Raw genomic sequence first — 22664 nt, forward strand, 5'->3', positions numbered from 1 at the left:
GAGATTCTTCTCTAACTCCCGTCAAGAGGAGACTCGGCAAAGTAGAAATGTCTTTAAGTTTCCTGCAACAAGAAGCATAACTCTCCTATTGGGAGGAAGACCACTCCCTACAACAATTACAAGGAGATTCTCTTGAACATCTCTTGTCAAGGCAAGAGGGACACAGAAGATGTGTATCTACAGTATGTTCACCCGGCTCATAAGATGCCACAATAATTGCTATCCCGTCCTGGGAACAAACGTAAATACTGTATTGAGACTTACTGGACTTAGGCACTCACTCGTAATTCACAGTTAATGAATAGTCACTCAAATGACTATGAATTAAGGATAAAACACCAGTCAAGAGAGCTAAACACTAAAAGGGTAAACAAGATGAATGCTAAAGGCTTGATCGCAGAGAAGGAGTAAGAGAACAACTTCTTAACTTCGCGACTAGCAGTATTGTTGCGAGACGCTGTGAACAACCTCTTACTTGGTCCTTGCGCATTCTCTGTGTTTAACCAGCATGATGCAATCAATCAGAATTTTGATTGGTCAGTTGCAGAAAACATGATTAGTAGTAACCCCATATGAATGACTCAGAAGTTTGTATCCATGTAGGAATAAACTGTAATTCAACTACTTTACAGTACTTCATTTAGATGCTAATTTTAAATGTTTTCCCTTTGTCAGATGGTGATTGGTTATTATTTATCATTATTTTACAGTTTGAAATGTAATTCTTTATTATATGCATATTCATCATTTCATTAAATGTTTTTGATATTTTTATGTTTTTAGGCAATAATAGGTTTGTATTTCTAAAACAAAAACTGTTTTGTCTTATAAATTTAGGCAGATGGATTAAGTGGCCTTCAGAAAGGGCTAGGTCCAGCCCTGGGATACCAGATTGTGATGAATGGCATTAGATTCGGGTTATACCAGAAAATTCTGGACTCCGGGATCATATCACTAAGTGATGGCAGCACTTCAACTTTAGGATGTGTCATTGCAGGAGCTGGAGTTGGGGTCCTTGGTGGATTTTTTGGGAGTCCTCTTTATTTGGTAAGCATTAAAATACTAGATTTTTTTCTTCATTCAAATACAATGTAGATAGCCTTATGTGCTTTAGTATTTTTAGTGCAGTATTTCAATATGGTGAAGTTATACATTCTCTAATTCAGTTAAGTTTGGGAAAATTGAAACTTAATGATTTTGGACCAAGTTGATGAAAAGTTTTAACTTTTAGTATACAATATGTATTGTATGAGAATGTTGTAATGATCTTAATTTCCTTTTGATATACCTTGAATTATTAAAAAAAAACTAAGTGCAATTAATATATGGATGAGATTTTGCATGTGTTATCTCAATAAGAAATTAATTCATGTTGAATTATCCTTACAGGTAAAAACTCATCTGCAGTCACAAGCTGTGGAATCCATAGCTGTGGGTTATCAGCACAATCATCAAAGTATGTAAAATTCAGTCCTGAAGACTGAAGAGGTGGGGGGGGGGAGAGATTTAAAGGAAGGTGTCATACTACCTGACATGAAATCTACACTACTATTGAATGGAAATACTTATTATTGACTCATACATGTCACTAGACAATAAAAAGATTCTAGATATTAGTTTGTTCTGGCTCAAATACAAACCCTTCGCTGTTTATAGGGATATCTACTTTTGGCGTAACTGAAAGACGAGCCATGATAATTTTTAGTGAGGGATAACTACCCCATCCGCTAATTAGTCGTTGGGGGTGGGATATACTGGCTACCCTGGTCACTCACACCTCTCGGTTGAGTAACCACTTTACTTTATGGCTCGGTAGAGTATGGACATGCTGCCTTTCTTTCCTGCAAAGACTTGCCTTGATTGTTATTGTTTAGTTTATTCTTTTGTGTGTGTTTTTATCTCATACATATATGTGTGTATATATGTATACCTGTATATGGAAACACTCGTATGTTGTTGAATACTTGTAACTTTTATTAAGGGAGTTGTCATTGTGTTGATACTACTACCTCTACTCCCTTACCTTTCCGCCCTCTCTTGCATGGGTGGCCGGCAGTTTCTCAGCGCAGTTACTCTTTTCCTGTTTGTGGTGCTCCCATGGTTTTTTTAAAAATATTTTTTAAAGTTTATAAGTTTATGATATAACTTTTAAACACTCGTTTTGCTCCTCTTGCTGGCGATGGGCCAACGCCCTTCCTTGGCTGCTGGAGCGTGTTCTTAACTAATATGTCCGCTCCCTTTCGAGGAATTCTCTTACAAGGAAGGTGACTTATTCCCCGAATAGTTCATTTTATGCAGCGGAGTTATGAATTGTAATTCATCACAACTTTTATTTTATTTTCTATAAATAGCAGCGACGTAGAAAGCAAGGGCGATGGCTTTGGCCCCTCCGGTCAGTGTCCTGCGCTACCTGTGACAACTCGTGAGCTGCCCACCTTACGAGGTAACACTCATTGTCAACCTTCAACTTGAACAAGGCTTGTTGATAGGAAGCATAGTGCTGCCAGGAGGTTTGCCTCCAGGGGTTGGAGAATCTTCCCTTACGAGGGAGTGTTAACCTTCCCCGGAGTTGAGCTGCTCCCCCTTCCGAGGGAGAGCTCCTCTTCTTCAGCTGTTCAGCAACCTTCCCTCTTTCAGGAAGAATCGCTGACAGCTCGACGAGATCTGCTTCTGCTATCTCGTCGCGGAAGACTGTGCTTCTCCTTGGGACTGGGAGAAAGCAAGTCCAAGGCTTGTTCCTCCTTTGGGAGGAACTTCTATCTCGTTCGTGAGAGAGATTGTTACGCCTATGCTCTTTTCCCATAGAGGTTGGAGAAAGCTTGTCTCGGGCAATGTCCTCCTTCGGGAGGATATTACACCAATGCTTTTTTCCCATAGAGCTGGGAGAAAGCTTGTCTTGGGGGATGTTCTCCTGCGGGAGGACTTCTCTCTCGTTCACGAGAGATTGTTACGTCTACTCTTTTTTCCCCATAGAGCTGGGAGAAGGCTTGTCTTAGGCGATGTCTTCCATCGGGAGGACTTGTCTTAGGCGATGTATTCCTTTGGGAGGACTTCTCTCTCGTTCACGAGAGAGATTGTTCAGTGACCATCATATGTCGTCGCCTATGCTTTTTACCCATAGGGCTGGGAAAAAGCTTGTTCTAGGCAATGTCCTCCTTTGGGAGAACTTTCCTCTCATTTGCGAGAGGAAGCTTGTGTTCAGCTTTTGTGTTAGAGCTGTAGGTTGTCTCAGGTATTGTAGCCTGTCGGTCAGGCCTTGAGTCTGTTTCTAATGCCGAGGAGTTTGCTGATCCACAGGGGGGTAGTGGCAGAACTTTCTTTGAGGCAGGTTTCCCCCTCGGGGGAATGAGTCTCTCTTTCATGAGAGAACACCGCCTCTGGGCATCAGCGGTTCCCTTACGCTTATGGTTCTCCTCCAGGGGCGGAGCGAGGTATCTTTAGAGCTGGATCAGTCTCCCCCTCGGGCAGAGTCTGCTCTGCGTTCCTCTCGGGAGGATCGTAGAGTGGAAGGGTGTGTGACCCCTCTTAATCCTTGACGTTCTCCTCCTCGTGCTGTGAGGAGACGTCTTTTTGAACCTGCTGGTTCTCCTCACTTTGACCTGTCGGGGTAGGGGAAGCTAGATTTTTAGGTTTTATATTTGATTGTAGACTTACATGGGTTTCTCACCTAAAAGCATTAAAAGCTAAATGTGTTGAAGGGCATCACCGCCTCATGACTATGGTCTACAGAAGAGAAGGATCTGTACATCAACTTACTGGAAATGCAAGTTGCACTTTTAGCTCTGCAACCTTTCCACCAGTTTGATAGGACACTTGGTAGCGTTAATGTGCAACAACATTGTCGTAGAAGTCATCGTCAACAAGCAGTAAGGGACTTCTTCACATGACCTGTGCAAGTTGGCGAGGTAAACTCATACTTGGGCGTTAGACAATGCTGTGGAGCTGTCGGCAAGATGCATTCTAGGCAGGATGAATTTATTGGCACACACGGTCAACCGCCAGAGGCAGGCGGTAGCTGCGTAGTGGTCCCGTCTACCAGCGGTAGCAGAAAGGTTTCTTCCCTCTTAGGTTCACCAATCTGCTGACACTCCTTGTTGAGGTACTAGTGGCCCAACCTATAGAGATTTCACAACTCTGTGGCATCTCTGCCGCTTCACGCTTAACAGTTATCCAGAATCTCGTCTGACCAAAAGGTTTTTCACATGGCAATGCAAAGGAGATTTCTGGATACCTGTGCTGCAGTAGTTTACTAAGGTAAGATCCATTTTCTGCATCATAGACAGGATATTTTGCTTCTCCCTAGGACTGAAGTTCATTGACATCTCTTGGGTCTAATTGACCAGTTTTGGTCCTGGGTACTTCCTTCCTCCTAAGGATAAGTCCCTTATTAAAAATTCAATAGTTTGTATTGCATATAGGAACAAATCACAAATTTTAAAGTGTTGTAATTTGTATTTTTCCTAACTATGCAAACCTGAGACCTTCAAGTTGCACTTCCTGCCTCAACCACCCTGCAAGCATCCAGGCCAAAGGTCAATGTGAAGGTTGCTCTGCCTGTCATGTAGGCAAAGTTTCTTCACCGCATGGCTGCCAACAATGTTTACCTTGTTAAAAGTCTAACGGACGTTTCACCCTATATCATACTCCTATTAGAGGTCTCAAGTTTGCATAGTTAGTAAAAATGCAAATTACTTTAAAATTTGTTATTTTGTTCTATATCAGCGATAGTCTCTCAAGTCCCTTTATATGTGGAAAGTCTCTACGAATTGTTATAATGGCAGTGTTTCAGCTAGACCATGGAGTGAGGTTTCTATGTTCATAGAGTTAGTCTTAAGTTTCGTTTTTAAATCATTTAATCCAGATAATTTTGAGTTTCTGTAAAAGTTAGAGAGCATAGAGGTGTGCTGTTGTAAGGGAAGTAATTTTTAATGTGTATAAGAAGTTTATACTTCCAATGTAGTTTCCAGATTTTTTTCAAACATACTATATTCATAAAAACAACAGGAACCTTATCTTTTAAAGTGCAGATATCAGTAGTGGGAAGTTACTACAGTTTACGTAAAGATTAAGTTTTACCGAATTTAATTTTTTTTTTAACTTGAACATATTTATAAGCAATTTTTCTGAAATTCATAAGAACAAACATTAAATGGTGCATTAACTTTTCATATGTGTAATTACACTTTAAATGGTTATGTGCAGAAACTTTGTAAAAGGATATCTGTGAAGTGATGTGTTATTCCTAAGATGCAGAATTGTTCAACATTTGACTCATTTGGATAGTTTTATTTATTAATAGTCCTGTTTCATAATGTCTTCAGATTGTATATCAAAATGCAATATTTCTGATTACCTTAACGTGTTTTTTATTTGATGCTATCTTTTCCACCATTCTTACAGGTGTGTCATCAGCACTTATTAAAATAGCTAAGCAAGACGGTTTAAAAGGTCTTTGGCGTGGTGCAAGTACGTCAATCCCACGAGTGGGCATAGGATCTGCTTCCCAGTTATTTACTTATTCCAAAAGCAAAGACTGGTTGGATCATTATGAGGTAAGGTATCATAGTGAAATGTTATTTGTTCCGTAACCGAAATACAAACCACGCTATTTACAGAGGGTTTACCTTTTAGCGCAGCTGAAATGGCGAGCCATTAGAATTTAACGAGGGTGTATTACCTCCGCACTAGTTAGCGGGGGGGTAGGGGAGTGGTAGCTAGCTACCCCTCCCCCCCTCACACACAGATGAATGCTCACTTTCACTTTTGGCTCGGACTGTGACAGACGTCTCTGTCTTGGTCCTCTCTTGGCAGCCATTGTTTGTTTTGTCTTTACTTAATCGCTTACTTTTCTTTTACTCAATATATATGTAAACATGTTTTCATGTTTGTATATATATTTGAGTATAGAAATCAGTAAGTTTCCTTTTCAGAGTTGTGTGTGTAGTGTACGATATCTACGTGGAGTCCTCGGCAGTTAGGCCACCACGGCGTAATTTTATGGGTGGCGATCGAGTTTGACTTATGTCTCTCTCTCTCTCTCTCTTGAGGTCGTTCACCCTTTTACTACGTGTTACTACGCCCTTGTAGCTTCTTTTCCGCGTGGGGGGGTTGCTACGCCGTACGTTTGTCTCAATTAGTTTATGAATCTAATTGTAGTTTTTTTTTTTTTAAATTACATAATTACATAGTTACATAATTATAATTGTTATAATTCTGTTTTGGTTACAGCTCTCCTTCCGTGAGTGTAAGTGGTTGTGAGGGCACGTGCCTGTTGTGTAATTCTTGTTTCCTTTCCCTCGGGATTCCTCTTCGGAGCCTTCCCGGGGGAATGAATGTGTACTAATGTTATTTGTTTTATTTTTTTACAGTTACCGATCTAGTTCGTTTCTGTAATATGGCAACGGTGTGAGCTGTCTTGTTGAGTCCTGGGGATTCGGCTGTTGCTGCCTCCCCCCTTGTATTTTCGTCAGGGGCGTGTCTCCTTCTACTGGAAGTACTCCCGTGACGACGGACAGCTCTCCAGTTCATTTTAGAACTCTCAGGAGGCTTGCCTCCTTGGGCGGGTAACTTTCCTTCCGAGGGAAGTTTTTCCTGTCCAGGCTTGAGTTTTTCCCCTTTTGGGGGGTTCTTCTCTTGCCTTTTTTTCATGCGACTATGCTCTTGGTGCTGAGCGATCACACCTGCAGATTCGCTCAAGGGGCTGGGCAACTGCAGGAGCTCCTCTTCGGAGGATTGCTCCTTTTAGGTCACTGGCTGACCAGTCTCTTCTACGAAGTGTTTCTCTTTCGTTCGCGAGAGAGTACACTCATAGAGACTCCTCTTCGGAAGATTCTTCTGTTGCTGTTGCTGTTGGCCTCCCTCGCCGTAAGGCCCACCGTCCGCCTCGTCGTAAGGGCCTCTCATCTCCCTATAAGGGTGCTAGAGGCGCCTTTTTGAATCTCCGTTTGCAGCCTACAACTCCTTTTTCTTGATCTTCCGCCTTGGTGCAGATGGACAGCAGTCTGATCTCGTCTTCCGACGGGCAACGGTCTTCCCGACGGACAACGGTCTTCCGACGGACATCAGTCTCCCGGCAGACAACGATCCCTTCGGGGCAAAGGATTGCCTCCCACGGGGGTTCTTCCCTTGCGTGTCAGGGTTCCCCTGCGCGCCCTTCTGCTGTGTTCTCTCCTGCTCCTGCTCAGTGTTAGCGCACAGGCGCTCTCCTGTTCATCAGCGCTCTCCTGTTCGTCAGCGCTCTCATGATGATCATCCCTGCTGTTCCTGTTGGTTCCTGTTACGCGCCTTGTGCGCCCACGTTCGCCCTCGCGATCTAGAACTTCGGTTCAGGTCTTGGTCAAGGACTCTTTTTCTATGCGCAGGCTTCCACGCATTGCCTTCTGCTCGTCAGCGATCATCAGCTCGCCAGCGATCATCAGCTCGCCAGCGATCATCAGCTCGCCAGCGATCATCAGCTCGCCAGCGATCACCTGTCTCTCGGCGATCTCCGGATCGCCCGCGTGAGTTACAGCCGGCACGCCAACGTTCTCCAACACTTCTGAAGGAACATGGTTCGCCAGCTACTAGCTCACCTGCGCATGCTGCTCACCATCGCGCGATCGTCTACCTGCGGATGCTGCTCGCCATCGCGCGACCCTCAACTGTGGATGCTGTTCGCCATCGCGCGACCCTCAACTGTGGATGCTGCTCGCCATCGCGCGATCGCCCACCTGCGGATGCTGCTCGCCATCGCGCGACCGCCCACCTGCGGATGCTGATCGCCATCGCGTGACCGCACACCTGCGGATGCTGATCGCCATCGCGCGACCGCCCACCTGCGGATGCTGATCGCCATCGCGCGAACCTGCGCATGCTGATCGCCATCGCGCGACCCTGCGCATGCTGATCACCATCGCGCGACCCTGCGCATGCTGATCACCATCGCGCGATCGCCTACCTGCGGATGCTGCTCGCCATCGCGCGACCCTCAACTGCGGCGACCGCCCACCTGCGCATGCTGATCGCCATCGCGCGACCCTGGCATGCTGATCACCATCACGCGACCCTGGCATGCTGATCACCATCACGCGACCCTGCTCATGCTGATCACCATCGCGCGATCGCCCACCTGCGCATGCTGCTCGCGATCGCTCACCTTCGCATGCTGCTCGCCACCGCACGATCGCTCACCTGCGCATGCTGCTCGCCATCGCGTCGGCATGCCACAACGCGCCATCGCCAACCTGCGCGTTAGCGCTCACCAGCTCACCACCGATCGCCTGTTGATCCATATCGCCAGCGGTCTTCCTCGCCCACGCGGCAGCGCGTTTCCTCGCCATCGCGCTAACGCTTGCGTTCGCCGCCTCGGACTCGCGCTCATTAACCTGCCCACCTTCGCGACCGCTCACCTGCGCGACCGCTCGCCTGCGCGCCCGCGCGACCGCTCGCCTGCGCGCCCGCGCGACCGCTCGCCTGCGCGCCCGCGCGACCGCTCGCCTGCGCGCCCGCGCGACCGCTCGCCTGCGCGCCCGCGCGACCGCTCGCCCGCGCGACCGCTCGCCCGCGCGACCGTTCGCCCGCGCGACCGTTCGCCCGCGCGACCGCTTGCCTGTGCGCCCGAGCGATCATTCGCCTGCGGGCCCACACGCCCACGTGCCTGCACGTCTACGCTCATGCGCGTCCGCGCCCATGCTCTCCAATGTTCGCCCGCGGGCGAACCAACGGTTTTCCATCGCGCGGACGGATGGTGTTCCGTCACGCGAACCGACGGTGTTCCGTCGCGCGAACCGACGGTGTTCCGTCGCGCGAACCGACGGTGTTCCGTCGCGCGAACCGACGGTGTTCCGTCGCGCGAACCGACGGTGTTCCGTCGCGCGAACCGACGGTGTTCCGTCGCGCGAACCGACGGTGTTCCGTCGCACGCCGTCGCGCGAACCGACGGTGTTCCGTCGCTCGAACCTACAGTGTTTCTTCGCACAAACATCAAACATCGGCTTATTTCTTGCAGTATTCATTGCTCGTCTATGGGTTATCGCTCGCCGACCACCAGCTCTCGCCCTTCCTACCACGCTCGCCCTCCTTCTGCGCTCCTTCGCTCACCTTCGTTTGAGTTCCTGCGTTACCGCGCATGGGCGCTTCCACGTTCGCCCACGCGCAAATCTTTGAATTACCGTCGCGCGAGCTCCAGGGCGATTGCGACCACGATTCCCAATGGGGTTTTCGCAGCATGGCCAGCCTGGGGAGTTCTTCTGGAGCGTATTTCCAGAACACGGCCTCACCCCGTAAACGCAGAGCATGGCACTTGCAAGAATAGGAGAAACTTCAGGGAGATCTGAGCAACACTCCTCTTTCCTGAACCTGGGTTAGCCCTTCCCCGTCATTCCCTGGAAGGATTTTTGGCGGGGGGGCTTTCCGTTCGAGATTTCTCCATCGGACAAGGGGTGACTGCTTACCCCTTCCTCTGGGAGCTTACCAGGTCCTTTCCCTCCTCGGTTACGGCCCGAGGTTTGGTTCAAGGAAGCTTCAGGAAGATCATGGGTACTTTCCTCCTCTCGAGCTCAGGCACCTTGGCCTTTCGTCGTTAAGTATCTAACTTGCGGACAAGCTCGATGTTGTACCATCTGGACGCGCTGACTGAGGGCTTCCTTCGGGTGTCTCATCTGTGGAGGTCGACGACCTCAGACACCCTTCCATCCTTGAGAAGAGTTTGTTTGTGCCCAAGGACAGAGACTTAGGCAGCGGCTGTGCGGAGGAAATCGACTTCCGTTTTCACTCCTCCAAGGCGCTTTCTTCCAGACTCTGCAGGGCTCCAGCGCCCTTTTCTTTCAACCACGTCGGCCTAAGTTATCGGCTACGACAACTGGGACAAGGTGTCCAATTGCAGTTTCCTCCTGTCAGGAACAGATGGCACGGGAGGCTCCCCCGGGGGGGCATAGTCCTAAAAGGAGCGGCAGAGTTCACGAACTCTAGGATTGCAGGTTTTTCGCTGGGAGGATGCTTAAGGTTACTCATCCGAATGACAGCTTCCCGATGCCCATTCCCGCACAATCTCTGTGATCAGCCAAGGATATCGCGCCTGCCGTCTCTGTCAGCGAATTCAGTGTCTCTGAACCTCTATGCCATAGCGTCAGCAAGAGTTGCCCGGTTGGGCAGAATGATCCATACCTTAGGCGAAGGTCTTCCTTAAGATCATCGACGGCTTCACCCCCGGCCTCTTCAGTCGATCCTTTCTTGTAAGGAAGGATCTAAGAGGGGATGTCCATAGTCGACCTCTCAGCCCTGATCAAGTTTGTCGAACAAACTTCGGCCAGCGTAGACCAGCAGAATCGATCAGACTGGTAACGAGGCGACAGGACTCCTTAAACCCTGGATCGGAAGGACGGGTACTTTCAGTTTCCATTCCATCCATCTTCCAGGGAGCTCGTCGAATTCAGCCTAGACTGCAAGTATTCCTGCTTTTGATGCAGTGTGGCTATCCCGCCGTGGCATACAGGTTTGTTTCCCCAGAGAACTCTCCCTGCCTTCCTCTTGGCCGCTCAGGTGCAGGCTTCCGCCTCCTCTGCTGTTTGGAGGGCTGGTCAACTCCGGTAGGCTCGGGTTCGACCATCTTCAGCGCCGAGACAAGTTTCCGGATGCTTACCATGAGTGTGGGCTCATGGTATTTTGCTTGGAGCCTTCTCTTCCTCTGCCTCAACATCTGGAGTATCTGGCCATGATATTGAGTCAACGGCCTTACCACGTTGGAAACCCCGCTTCTCGTCCGTCCAGCGAGGTTAAGCAACGTCGGTTCTGGTCGGTACTTGGATGGGTGACCACCTGGGGACGCCAGATTCTGTTACCACATCCTCCGAGCCTTCCTTTCAGTTGACTGTGGCAAGACTGAGGAGAGTCGCAGTACCTGTTCTCAGTCAAGCAGAGCTTTCAGCCCTACCTTGGAACGTTTCCTAGTTCTCCTTTCCTCATTGACCCGTCTATAGTCCGAACGGTCGCCTCAGGATAAGTTCCATGTGGGGCGGTCCAAGTTCCGGTGGCTTCAGGCAATGTTTAACCGGACTTCCTGGCCCCTATGGGACCAGCGGAACTATTAGACCTGCAATGGGTGTTGACCTATGGAGCCTCTTGATGGTAGTGGATATTCTCGTCCTTTCCTCACATTCTTGATGCTGTTCTCGGACTCGTCAAAGGAAAGGGGGGGGTGGGGGCATGTTCCGGTCCAGGACTATGGTCAAGACCTGAAGGATACCTCTCCATCATTCAGGCAGGCTTAGGGGCCTTAGTCTGGCCCCTCTACAGATCCTACAGCTCCTGCCGAGTCGCCCCGTGCGCGTCGACTTCATGATTCTGGCGTATTCTAACCAGCAGGGGACGCATTTTCACACCTTCACATCTTGCAGTAGAGATACCGGGATGATTGAGATTCTCTCAATACCACCATCGGCTCTCTCATTCCAGGCAGGGGAATGTTCTCTCCGACTATCCGAGCAGAGCCTCGTAGAGAGAGTGTACCTGGGGGTCTTTGACCTTGGGTAACCAGCAAGTACTGGTCTGGGGGACCTGATCGCGACAGCTTGGAACCTCAAGCTTCCGCTGTTCTTCCCCCCAGTCTCAGACCCCGAGACTCTGGCAAGATGCATTCCGGTGATGGTGGGACAACTTCGACGCCTGCGTCTTCCCTCCTTTTTGTCTGTGGACAATGGGTCTCAACAAGACCAGGTTGTCTGTCAACCTTTCAATGGGAGAGCTCCACTGGGACTATGCGCAGAACGGTTTCTGGACCCTCTGCTTCCCCTGACGGAACTCCCGGGAGAGCTTCTCCCACGGCGCAGACTACTCAAGCAACCACACTGCGGCATCTCTCCCAAACCGGGGCGTCGCTTCGCCTTCATGCCTGGAGACACTACGCCTCCTCCTCAAGAAGAGACAACCCGCTACAGTCGCAGTACGGAGGTCGCGTCATCTGCGATAGTCATCCACAGGGGTCTTCCAGGCAAAGTGAAGAGTCTAAGGTGGTTGGTGCCGTGGGAGATATACCTCTTCCCTTGAGGCCTCTTCTCCAGCAATAACGGTCTTATTGCCTTTCGGCGGGAGGAAACTCCTTTCCGCTCTCGGCAATGAAGCCTGTCGCTCAGCCTTTCCCTGACCTTCAGGCTTAAAGGAATAACTTTTTCCTGCCCGCTGGATCTATCCTCGCTCATGCGAAGCTACGATCGTCCCTGCCCTAGTCGGAGGAAGACCTCCAACTTGGAGCATGGCTCGGACCTTTAGTCCTTTAAGAGATCTTCTCAAGACCCTTTACGACAGGCCTCGGATTGTATTCCGCCTTGGGTCTCCTGCTCACTTTGGCCACGGCCAGTGTGTAAGCAATCTTCTTGGTCTCTTACGACTCCCCCCTTTCTAAGGAAGAGGGGAAGGCAACATTCAGGTTCGCTCCTGAGTTGTTGGCTAGACTCAGAATCTGGGGGTCCCGGCCCTTCGGTCCAATTCATTCAAGATTTCGAGTCTCCATTCTGTATCTGATGTCCCAAGACCTTCTCTTTCTTGCCAGTAAAGGAATCGAGAGGTTAGCGCTGGGAACAGCTGCAGTTTGTCCTCAGTTGCAGCCGATTTGGAAGCACAAGGAGGACACGGGGGAGAGTCACCAGTATACCTCTTCAGCCCGGACTCAAGGACATTCATCTCGACCTGTCTCCAGACCCTCCCCCGTCACGTCGCCCTACAGCACGATGTTGGATACATCGCAACGTCCCTCGCCTTCGAGTAATACTACTCTGTGACGCAGGTGCTACAAGCTGGAGTCTGGAAGCGTCTAATGACCTTCGCAGCCCGCTTCCTGCAGGGCGTGACCCACAGGAGTCTCGATACGTTTTCTATCGCTCTGTGGTGGCTACACAACAGCTGGTCTAACCTCAGGCTCCTTTTTGGACAGGTAGCAGAAGGTTGAGGGCATTGTTATCAGGTTTTAGTCTGCATGAACGAAAGAAGTATGTCTGGCTCTTATTTCTTTCTTCATCATCCCCTCTACGGGGAAGCAGCCTCCTGGTCTCTGCATAGCTGACCTCGAACCTCTGCAGGTAAACCATGCTTCCTTGTGTTCCGAGTATTGAGTCAATACTGTCGCGTCCCCCATACCCTGACGAGGTGGTATTGGGAACGTCCTAACCCAGAGTTCCTTCTGGAACTCCAGGTCAATTGCCTAGGACGGGTCACACTTCTTCCTTCACACACAAGCTTACGTAGGCCACATGGTTCCTTGCGGAGCAAGGAACTTGTGACGTGCAGGGACTCCTTTTCTCGAGTGCGGCTCACTCGGATTCTGAGTCCCCGGGTAAAGCCAAAGCCAGTATGGCTGGGGACTTTCCACCCTACCTAAGGGGTAAGTCACCCTCTGTAAATAGCGTGGTTTGTATTTCGGTTACGGAACAAATGACAAATTCGAAGATAATTTGTATTTTTCCTAACCATACAAACCTTAGCTATTACACATATTTGCCCGCCAGCCCTGTCCCCCAAGACAAGTCCTACCTCTAAGTGAAAGTGAGCATTCATCTGTGTGTGAGGGGGGGAGGGGTAGCTAGCTACCACCCCCCCCCACCCCCCCGCTAACTAGCGCGGGGGTAATACACCCTCGTTTAATTCTAATGGCTCGCCATTTCAGCTGCGCTAAAAGGTAAACCCTCTGTAAATAGCTAAGGTATGTATGGTTAGGAAAAATACAAATTATCTTCGAATTTGTCATTTTACCAAATATTTTATACTATAACCCATTCTAATTGCTGTAACATGGTTTTGCAATTCCCCTTATTGAAGAGAAGTTCATTGGCATGAGTACATGTAATCATGCCAAAACTGTTATCCATTGATAAATTTAGGAGTTACTATTCTTTTCTTTTATATATCTCATGCTCATCTTTGTCATTACAACTCCTCCCACATGATTCTAGATATGTTAGTCAAATATCTTGTGCAAATGCATGTGTTATAATCATGGCAGATTATAACACATGCATTTGCACAAGATAAAAATGTCAGTCTCTTAAAATGGAAGATTTTCCATCTGTTCTATCTAATAGCCTGTACTTGATATATTTTATTATTCTGCAAAGACTTAACCAAAAGGTGAAATTTTAATTTTTATTACACAACTGTATAATCTAGGCCATGCACTTTTAACTACAGTACAAATATAAGGGATTCAAGCTTTTATATTTGGCATGCATATTCCTTTATTTAAGTTCTTCCAGTTGACACCAACATAGTGCCTTTGTGACCATGACCTTCATGTCAAAAAAAGGTGCCATACCAAAATTTTGTTTCACAGATATATTTCGATGGGAAGAAAGTCGGAGATTTTACTCTTGTTAGAATGAAAAAGGTGTCTTGTTTTATAGCACAAGCTAAAAAAATTATATAATTCACAAGTATCAACTTTTTTTATAATAAGTCTTAATTCTGCTTCATAGAAATATCACCGGTAAGGAAATAAATCCCTTGCTATGTCTGTAACTGGAACTGTGTAATTTATATTTGCCTAAATATTTAGAATTAGCTTATACAGAATTAAAGTTTAGTCGAAGGAGCTATGTATAGGTGTTGCAGATTCCAAGGAAACCTAATTATGCTAATACAGAAAAACATCAAATTAATCTGAAGCTCTAAGTCAACCTAAAGTAAAAAGGTGCCAAGTGCTTTCTCGCATTTAATAGAAAGAAAATTGATGTTGGCGGTTCAGTTGGATTTTACGTTTTGTAATGGTCAACAAATTAAACCAAAACTCATTAATAATATAGTTCTGTAGTTCCAAACCTCAGGTCAAATGTTTCTATCTTCATCAATATACAAAGTTTATTTATTTATTTTTTTTTTTTTTTTGTCTTCTAGTACATAAGTTTGTTATAAATGGACCCAAGTAAAATGAAGAGTTTATTTTATGATACAAAGACACATTATAGAACAGAGGAGCGAGGAGAAAGCTCTTTCCATCATCTAAACTTGTAAAGGATAAGGTTGACTTGAATCGTTTATGATGACGACATGGCTAATTATTCCCTGTTCTGTGATTTCCAGTTATACCCCAGAGACAGTTGGCAAAGTACCTTTACTGGAGCTATGGCAAGCGGCTTAGTCATAGCATTGTGCATGAGCCCTTTTGATGTTATATCTACTCGTATATATAATCAAGGTAAGAAATGTTGGTTAGTTTACAAATATGTAAACAAGAGAAAAGATTTTTACATTTGTAGTCCTCTTATTTTTCTGGAAAACAAATACATTAAACTAGAAATTGGTCACAGGTATTTCTTTTGAATTATCTCTTTATTCATATGGTATGCAATACCTAAATTAAAGTTTTAACTTTGGCATGTTTTGTTATCAAATGACTAAATGCCCAAGAATTGATTTAGAGGAAAGTTTTGCTATCCTCAGATAAGGAAACATTCAGATATCAAATTTTGGTTATACAAATGTTTTTGTATTAATTTTGTTTCTTGTATAAACCTGTCAACCTTTTTTTAGAGAGAAATAGAGATTAAAAACAAGGTATGGTATGGTCACTAGTGTACAGTATATCATCCTGATTATTTGTTCCTACACTTGATGCAAACCCTCATTCTTTACTATAGGAGATATTCTAGCGCGAGCTGGAAAATACGGCAGAAAAACCTTAACAAGGTCGTTAACAACCGGGCGGGTAATTACCCACCTGTTAGTGGTGGGGGAGACCGCCGGTCGGTAGCTGCTGTTTACCTCCAATCGAATTCTAGCCGTCCCAGTAGTAACACCGCTGCTCCTGCTTTTATTTGACTGGCAGACTAGCCTTTCTTTTTTGGTTTTTTATTAATCCTTTTTCTTTTTCTTTGTTAGATGTGATGTCCTCTATTATGAGGAAGTGTTCTGGGCACCTTTATGTCGCCGTTGGAGGTGGATCCTCTTTCCCTATGGCCTGGGTACAGAGGTCATAGGTGTTCTGAAGGCTCACCCTGCCAAGTATATAGAAGTGGTCACCCTCTCAGTGAGAGAAGTTTGAGAGAGGTAGAATAGGAAGTCCTAGAAGGACCCTTTACCTCAAGGATCGCCGTCAAAGGTAAGGAGTCACGAACCTCTTCTTCGGCCTCTCGATCTCTCCCTTCAGACTCTTCCTCTCTTCCTTGCCTGCCTCCCTCCGGGGGGAAGTCGAGGAAGATTGGCACCATTGATTCAACCCCCATTCCTCTTTGTCAGGTGGATCACGTTGCCTCCCCCAGTGGGGCAATAGTTTCCGCCACCGGGAATGACTCTGTTACTGCTTCCATTCCAGATCATGTACGAGCTGTATGGCCTGCCCTTGGACTTCCTGGTTCCCCTTCGGAGGAAGTTTGGAACCAGTTCTTCGCGGGCAAGGTAGTGCCTCAGGTCCATTCTGTTTTGAAACCCTCGGGAGTTCTGGACCACACCTACCTCCCATCAACTCAGTCGGCGCCCACGAAAGTTTTAGTGGATATAGTAACTTCAGTTCCTGCGGCGCCTACTTCGCACTTCGTTGCACATCTATAAATTACAACGTCGCGAACGCAAACATTGCAGTACCTCCTCCTCCTCCTCATCTTCATCGTCCTCGCCCTATTTTGAGGCTAGGAGGGAGAGAGAGAAGAGGAAAAGGAGAGCTCGCTCTCCTTCGACCAGACGTTCTCGCCGGAGATACAGGTGACATAGGAAGAGACATCATCGTTCTCGCTCTTCCTCCTCTTCTATCTCTTCACGAGATGTCTCGCCGCAAGAATATAAGCGCTCTTGTCACAAACATAAGAAGAGCGCCTCCTCCTCGTCATCGCCCTCTTCGGAGGTCAGGAGGGAGAGAGAGAAGAGGAAAAGGAGAGCTAGCGCGCCTTCACCTAGATGTTCTCGCTGAAGAAACAGGCGATATAGGAAGAGACATCAACGTTCTCGCTCTTCCTCGCCTTCTGTCTCTCCTCGAGACTATAAGCGCTCTTGGCACAAACCTAAGAAGAGTGCTCCCTCTCGTCATCGTTCTGCCTCGCTGTCGTCTTTCTCTTGCGAGGGATCATCTAAGAAGCCAGGAGTGCGGCCAAGGGCAAAGCACGTCCTGACCTCGAACCCTTTTCTTCGTATGATAGTTTGAGGGTTTCCGTTCGCTCTAGAAAAGTCAGAAAGAGCGCTTCTCCTTGTTTTCACTCCTTATCTTCAGAGAAGATCGCTCTCGCCATCGACTTCTTGATTTTTGACCCTCTAGGGTCTCGTGACAAGGAAACTTCGGTTTCCCGGTGCGCTATCCCTTCGTTTTCTCGCAACTCAAGTTGCTGAAACATCGGGTTCTTGTGCATTTAGTCAGGCTGACACTTCGGTGTCTCGTGACAAGGGAAACTTCCGTTTCCCGTTGCTCTGGCCCTTCGGGTTCTTGCAACATAACTTCTAGGGGCACACACGATCATGCTGAACCTTCGGGTTCTCGTGAAATAAGTCACCAAGAGTTTTACTCTTATGACAGAGAGTCTTCTGACTCTTGTCGCCCGGAGTGTTCTCGTACGCTCAACCAACACTGCACCCATGACCATCAAGAGTTTTACTCTTAAGGCAGAGTCTTCAGACTCCCGTCACTCAAGGTGTTCGCACGCAGTTAGCGCTACACACGCAAATCTCCGGTCATACACTCGCTGGGTCAATCCCTCGCTCTTGTGTTTCAGACAGGACAACCTCCCCAGTTCCTTTACTTCCTAATGAGTTAAGGATTACGAGTCTCTCGGAAACCTTGGAAGAAGATGCAGGGTTTCGGCCCTTCTTCTCTTCGGTTGAGAGTAGAAGGAAAAGGGGAAACGTGTTAGAGAGGCTAAAAGAAAACACCCAGATAGCAGCGACGTAGAACACAATGCCGATGACTTCGGCCGCTCTGTTTGTTATCCTGCGCTTCATGTGGTAGTTCATGAGCTGCCTATGTTACGAGGTAGCACTCGTTGTCAACCTGCAACTTGATCAACTTGTTGTTGGGAAACATAGATTGCTGCCAGGAGGTTCGCCTCCAGGGGTTAGAGAGCCTCACCTTACGAGGGAGTGATAACCTTCCTTGGAATTGGGCTGCGTGAGAGAGTCACCCCCCCCCCTTCCGAGGGAGAGCTTCCCCACTTCAGCCATTCAGCAACCTTCCCTCCTTTGTGAAGAGTTGCGAACAGCTCAACGAGTTTTACCTCAGCTATCTCGTCCCCGAAGACTGTGCTTTCTCCCCTAGAGGTGGGGAAAAAGCAAGTCTAAGGCTCATTCCTCCTTCGAGGGGAACTTCTCCCTTGTTCGCGAGAGATTATTACGCCTACACTTTTTTCCCATAAGAGCTGGGAGAAAGCTTGGCTCAGGCGATGTCCTCCTTCGGGAGGACTTCTCTCTCGTTCACGAGAAGGAGATTATTACGCCTATGATTTTTCCATAAAACTGAGAGAAAACTTGTCTTAGGCGATGTCTTCCTTCGGGAGAACTTCTCTCTCGTTCGCGAGAGAGAGATTATTACGCCTTTGCTTTTTTCCCATAGAACTGGGAGAGAGCTTGTCATAGGCGATCTCCTCCTTCGGGAGAACTTCTCTCTCGTTCACGAGAAGGAGATTAATACGCCTACATTTTTTCCATAAAACTGGGAGAAAACTTGTCTTAGGCGATGTCCTCCTCCGGGAGAACTTCGAGATTATTACGCCTATGCTTTTTTTCCCATAGAACTGGGAGAAAGCTTGTCTTAGGCGATGTCCTCCTTCGGGAGGACGTCTCCCTCGTTCGCGAGAGAGAAATTAGTACGCCTACACTTTTTCCCATAGAGTGGGGAGAAATCTTGCCTTAGGCAATATCCTCCTTCGGAAGGGCTTCTCCCTCGTTTGCGAGAGAGAGGTTATTACGCCTATGCTTTTCCCCATACAGCAGGGAGAAAGCTTATTTTAGGCAATCTCCTCTGGGAGAACCTTCCTCCCATTCACAAGAGAAAACTTGTAGGAGTTTGCTGATCCACGCTCCTCCCCCTTACGCTTTTGGTTCTCCTCCAGGGGTGGAGCGAGAGCCTTGTCTTAAGCGATGTTCTCCTTCGGGAGAATAAATCTACCCTGCGGAGGAGTTATCTTCATCCCTGACGTTCTCCCCCTCGTGCTGTAAGGAGACGTCTTTTTGAACCTACAGGTTCTTCTCACGTTGACCCCTCGGGGTCTCGTGACGATCACCCTTTCGGCGGGCGTGATCGAGAGCCTTTGAACGCTCGTCATGTTGATCCTACGGGTTCTCATGACCTTAGGAGTCCTTCAGGCCTCTGTTGCGCTGGACTTTTGAGTTCACACGACTTGGAACCTTTGAGTTTCAGTTACACTGAGTCGTTGCGCTCTCGTAACAATTAGCACAGAGTGTCCGCGTGCACACGCAATTAGCGCTATGCGCGCGACCATCATCATCAAGAGTTTTACTCTTATGACAGAGAGTCTTCCGACTCTCGTCAACGGTCTTTGCCATTACCTTCAGTCGTGCTGAGATTATGGGGATCTACAAAGAAAGAAGATTAACGGAAGATTGTTGCTTCAAAAGTCTAGTCTGAGGACTATCTTCCCTAGGAATAGGAAACTCCTTGGCCACCCTGGCCTCAAAACTAAGTCTCTTATAGTAAAGAATGAGGGTTTGTATCAAGTGTAAGAAGAAATGACAAACTTAAAACAGAGTTTGTATTTTTCCTAACATACAAACCCGAACTCTTTACCCAAATCTTCCCTCCATCACTGCCCCCAAGGATAGTCCTAGCTAGAATACAATTGAAGGTAAACAGCAGCTACCGACTGGCGGTCCCCCCACCACTAACAGGTGGGTAATTACCTGCCCAGTCGTTAACGACCTTGTTAAGGTTTTTCTGCCGTATTTTCCAGCTTGCGCTAGAATATCTCCTATAGTAAAGAATGAGGGTTTGTATGTTAGGAAAAATACAAACTCCGTTATAAGTTTCTCCTTTTGCAACAGTGGCATTAAAATGGATATTGAAAATCTATGCTTGGAAGGTCTAATATCCTTTTTCCTTAAGTAGATATACTACATTGAATATAATGAAGTGTGGGACTTAATTCCTAAGCATTTCATTAGCCAGCACTAGGAATTCTCAAAACTCGTGTTGAGTTACCTTATTGAGTCTTCATGTGAATGCAAAATACAATCATTCATGCTTTTACAAAGTCAACACTGGTATTAAAGTGCCCCTAGAAAGAAGCAAGAGAAATTTTACTAGATATGACAAATTTGAAAGTAATTTTTATTTTTCCTAACAATATAAACCTGGTGCTATTTGTAGGGATTATACTTTCAGCAAAGCTGGAAGACTATCCATAAGACTTTTAGTGAGGTGTAACTACCCTACCACTAATTAGTTGGGGCCGGATGGGGGTTATAGCTGGCTACCCCGCTCACACACACCTCGTTCTCTCGTCACCTTTTATTGAAGGCAGAACTTATCAGGGGACAGGTGACGGCAGGCTGATCTGTATCGCCCATTCAAGGGGATGAGGAGAGGTAAGATTCAGCAACTTCCCTAAGTTTGTTGCCAAGACTCTTGCGTTGTGTACATTATGGAGCAAATCCGCCGTTGTCCGGGGCCTAGAGCCGGTAAATCGTGTGTGGAGCGTTCCTCTCCAAGCCTGAAGTGGATCCTCACTCCCTTTGCTCCTCCTGTAGGGGAAGGGTTTGTTCGTCAGCAGATACGTGCCCCGAGTGTGTAGACTGGAGCGATATCCAGTGGGTACGGTACGGTACGAAAAAGAGAAAATCGGCGAAAAGTTCCTCCAGAAAAGCTAGTGTTACTTCGCGGCTACCATCACCCAGTGAGCGGTCCGACGGGGCCTCTGTTTCGCCGTCCCCTACACAGAGTAGGGGACGAGGTAAGTCTGTCGTAGAGAGGGAACAAGGCGACCTTCCCCAGGAACCTAGTGAAAGTGCAGTGCCGATTGCGGGCCCTTCTAGGGCTAGTGAAGAACCCAGTAGTGCGTCCGGAGAGTCGGCCCTTGTGCTCGGGGGGCACGCGTCCTCCAATGACCCCTTGTGGGGTAGTAACGCAGTGTCTGTGTCTTCGCTGCCCTCGTGGGCCTGTGGTTCTGGGTCTTCGTTAGGCGGAGACAACCAGAAGAAGTTACGACCTTCGGGTAATGATGCCTTCGGTTGGAGGCTTCCGAAGACGCCGGGTAGGTCACCCTTAAGGATGGAAGTGGCCCTGGACCCCTGGCTCCCTGGCATGGAGCGGTTTGAATCGTTCCCGGCCCCCTCACGGAAGTCCCCGAAGATTTCTTCCAGCCGTCGACCTCGGGCACTCAACGTGCGAAGAAGTCCCCCGCAGTCTCCGCTACCAGCCGACATGCAATAAGCACAGTGTCGTCGGGTTCGTCGGATGTTTATTTCTCGTCGGAGGAGGAAGTCAGGGTAAAACACCGTCGTCGGAGGGAGCGGTCCAGGAGCAAGCGTTCCCGTTCGAGGTCGCACTCCCGGTATAGTAGCAAGCGCTCCCGCTCCCCAGGGCGTAAGTATAGGAGGAGTAGGTCTCCTGATGGCGACTGGGTCTTCGTACCCCGGGACTCAAAGGTGCTTTGTTCCCCGGACCGCCGGTCCAGAGAGTGTTCGCCAAGGATGCCGTCCTCAAAACACGACCTTGACCCTCGCGACCTAGCTCGCAGGAAGGACTCTACAAGAAGGCATAAGTCCTCGAAGCCTCCGGTTCACCCCGCCCAGCGGGGGGAAACGCGCTTCTTGTCGGGCAGACTGGCCGAACCAGCCCAGCTGGTGCGGCCTTCGGGTCAGAAGGAACGGTTCCCGCTGTCGGGTCAGCCCACGGGAACCGCGTCCTCTGCACCCAGAGCCCTTGGGCGGACGAGAGTTCCCGCTGAACCAGCGATGCCTGCGTTAACCCAGGCCCCTGGTGCGGACGTCCCTGCAGATGAAATCCAGTACCTCGGTAGGACGGCGCACCTGGCACCAAGAGCTAGACGTCCAGTCGGCGTGCCCGGTAACCCAGCTCCCCGGCCCCAAGCCGAGACCTCGGCTGACGGAAGGGAGGGTTCACCAACGGAGGACTCGGCCTATAGGAGGGTGGTTGGCCTTATCAGAAGACACCACAAAATCGAGGAACCTACAGCTACAGACGAGGATTACTGGAGGTCAAGCCTATTAAGAATTATGCAGACCCCTACCCAACCTAAGACGTCTCTAGCGCTTCCTCTAGCCCGAGATCTGGTCCTAGGGCAGGAGTATGTGGACAAGGTGGTGGCTAGTAATGCCGAAGCCCCCAAAACCCAGAGTTCCTCAAAATTGCTACAGGGCCTCAGAACCCAAGGCAAAGTATATGTGCCAGAGGGACGTCGCCCAGGCCCCTGTAAGGTGGAGTCTTCCATCGACATCCTGAGTCAGGGCGTCTCTGACGATAGGGCCTCTTCGGCCCCGGTCTGTTTCTCGCCAGCAGAGGCCTCCATGATGGAGGAAATGTCGAGAGATTTAGTGAACGTCTCCTCTTGGCTGGACTGGTGGGCTTCCACTTTGGTAGGGGTACAAGCCTCGTTCGACCCCGCGGACCCTGACCAGCAAGGCCTCCTGAGAGACCTTATTACCTCCGGGGGTAAAACCCTTAAATTTTTAACTTACCAGTCGCTCGCCCTGACGGCTAACTGGGTACTCCGTAAGAGAGACACCGTACTGACGAAGGTGTCCCGGAA

At 48.4% G+C, this 22664-nt stretch overlaps 1 protein-coding gene and 1 pseudogene across 5 annotated transcripts in view; both read left to right on the forward strand.

Annotated features, from left to right (window-relative positions):
• The window catches only part of LOC137638795 (solute carrier family 25 member 35-like), a 52002-nt gene that overhangs the window by 22181 nt on the left and 7157 nt on the right, over positions 1–22664 (forward strand). For all 5 annotated transcript variants that reach the window (XM_068371165.1, XM_068371164.1, XM_068371166.1 and 2 more), the window contains exons 3-6: positions 838–1047; positions 1390–1456; positions 5401–5552; positions 15043–15157. In XM_068371165.1, the coding sequence (XP_068227266.1) occupies positions 838–1047; positions 1390–1456; positions 5401–5552; positions 15043–15157 (544 nt within the window). The remainder of the gene's footprint in view (positions 1–837; positions 1048–1389; positions 1457–5400; positions 5553–15042; positions 15158–22664) is intronic.
• LOC137638930 (5S ribosomal RNA) lies at positions 10701–10819 on the forward strand (annotated as a pseudogene).

The sequence above is a fragment of the Palaemon carinicauda genome, chromosome 3 (genome assembly GCF_036898095.1).
Source record: "Palaemon carinicauda isolate YSFRI2023 chromosome 3, ASM3689809v2, whole genome shotgun sequence".
NCBI classification, from domain to species: domain Eukaryota; kingdom Metazoa; phylum Arthropoda; class Malacostraca; order Decapoda; family Palaemonidae; genus Palaemon; species Palaemon carinicauda.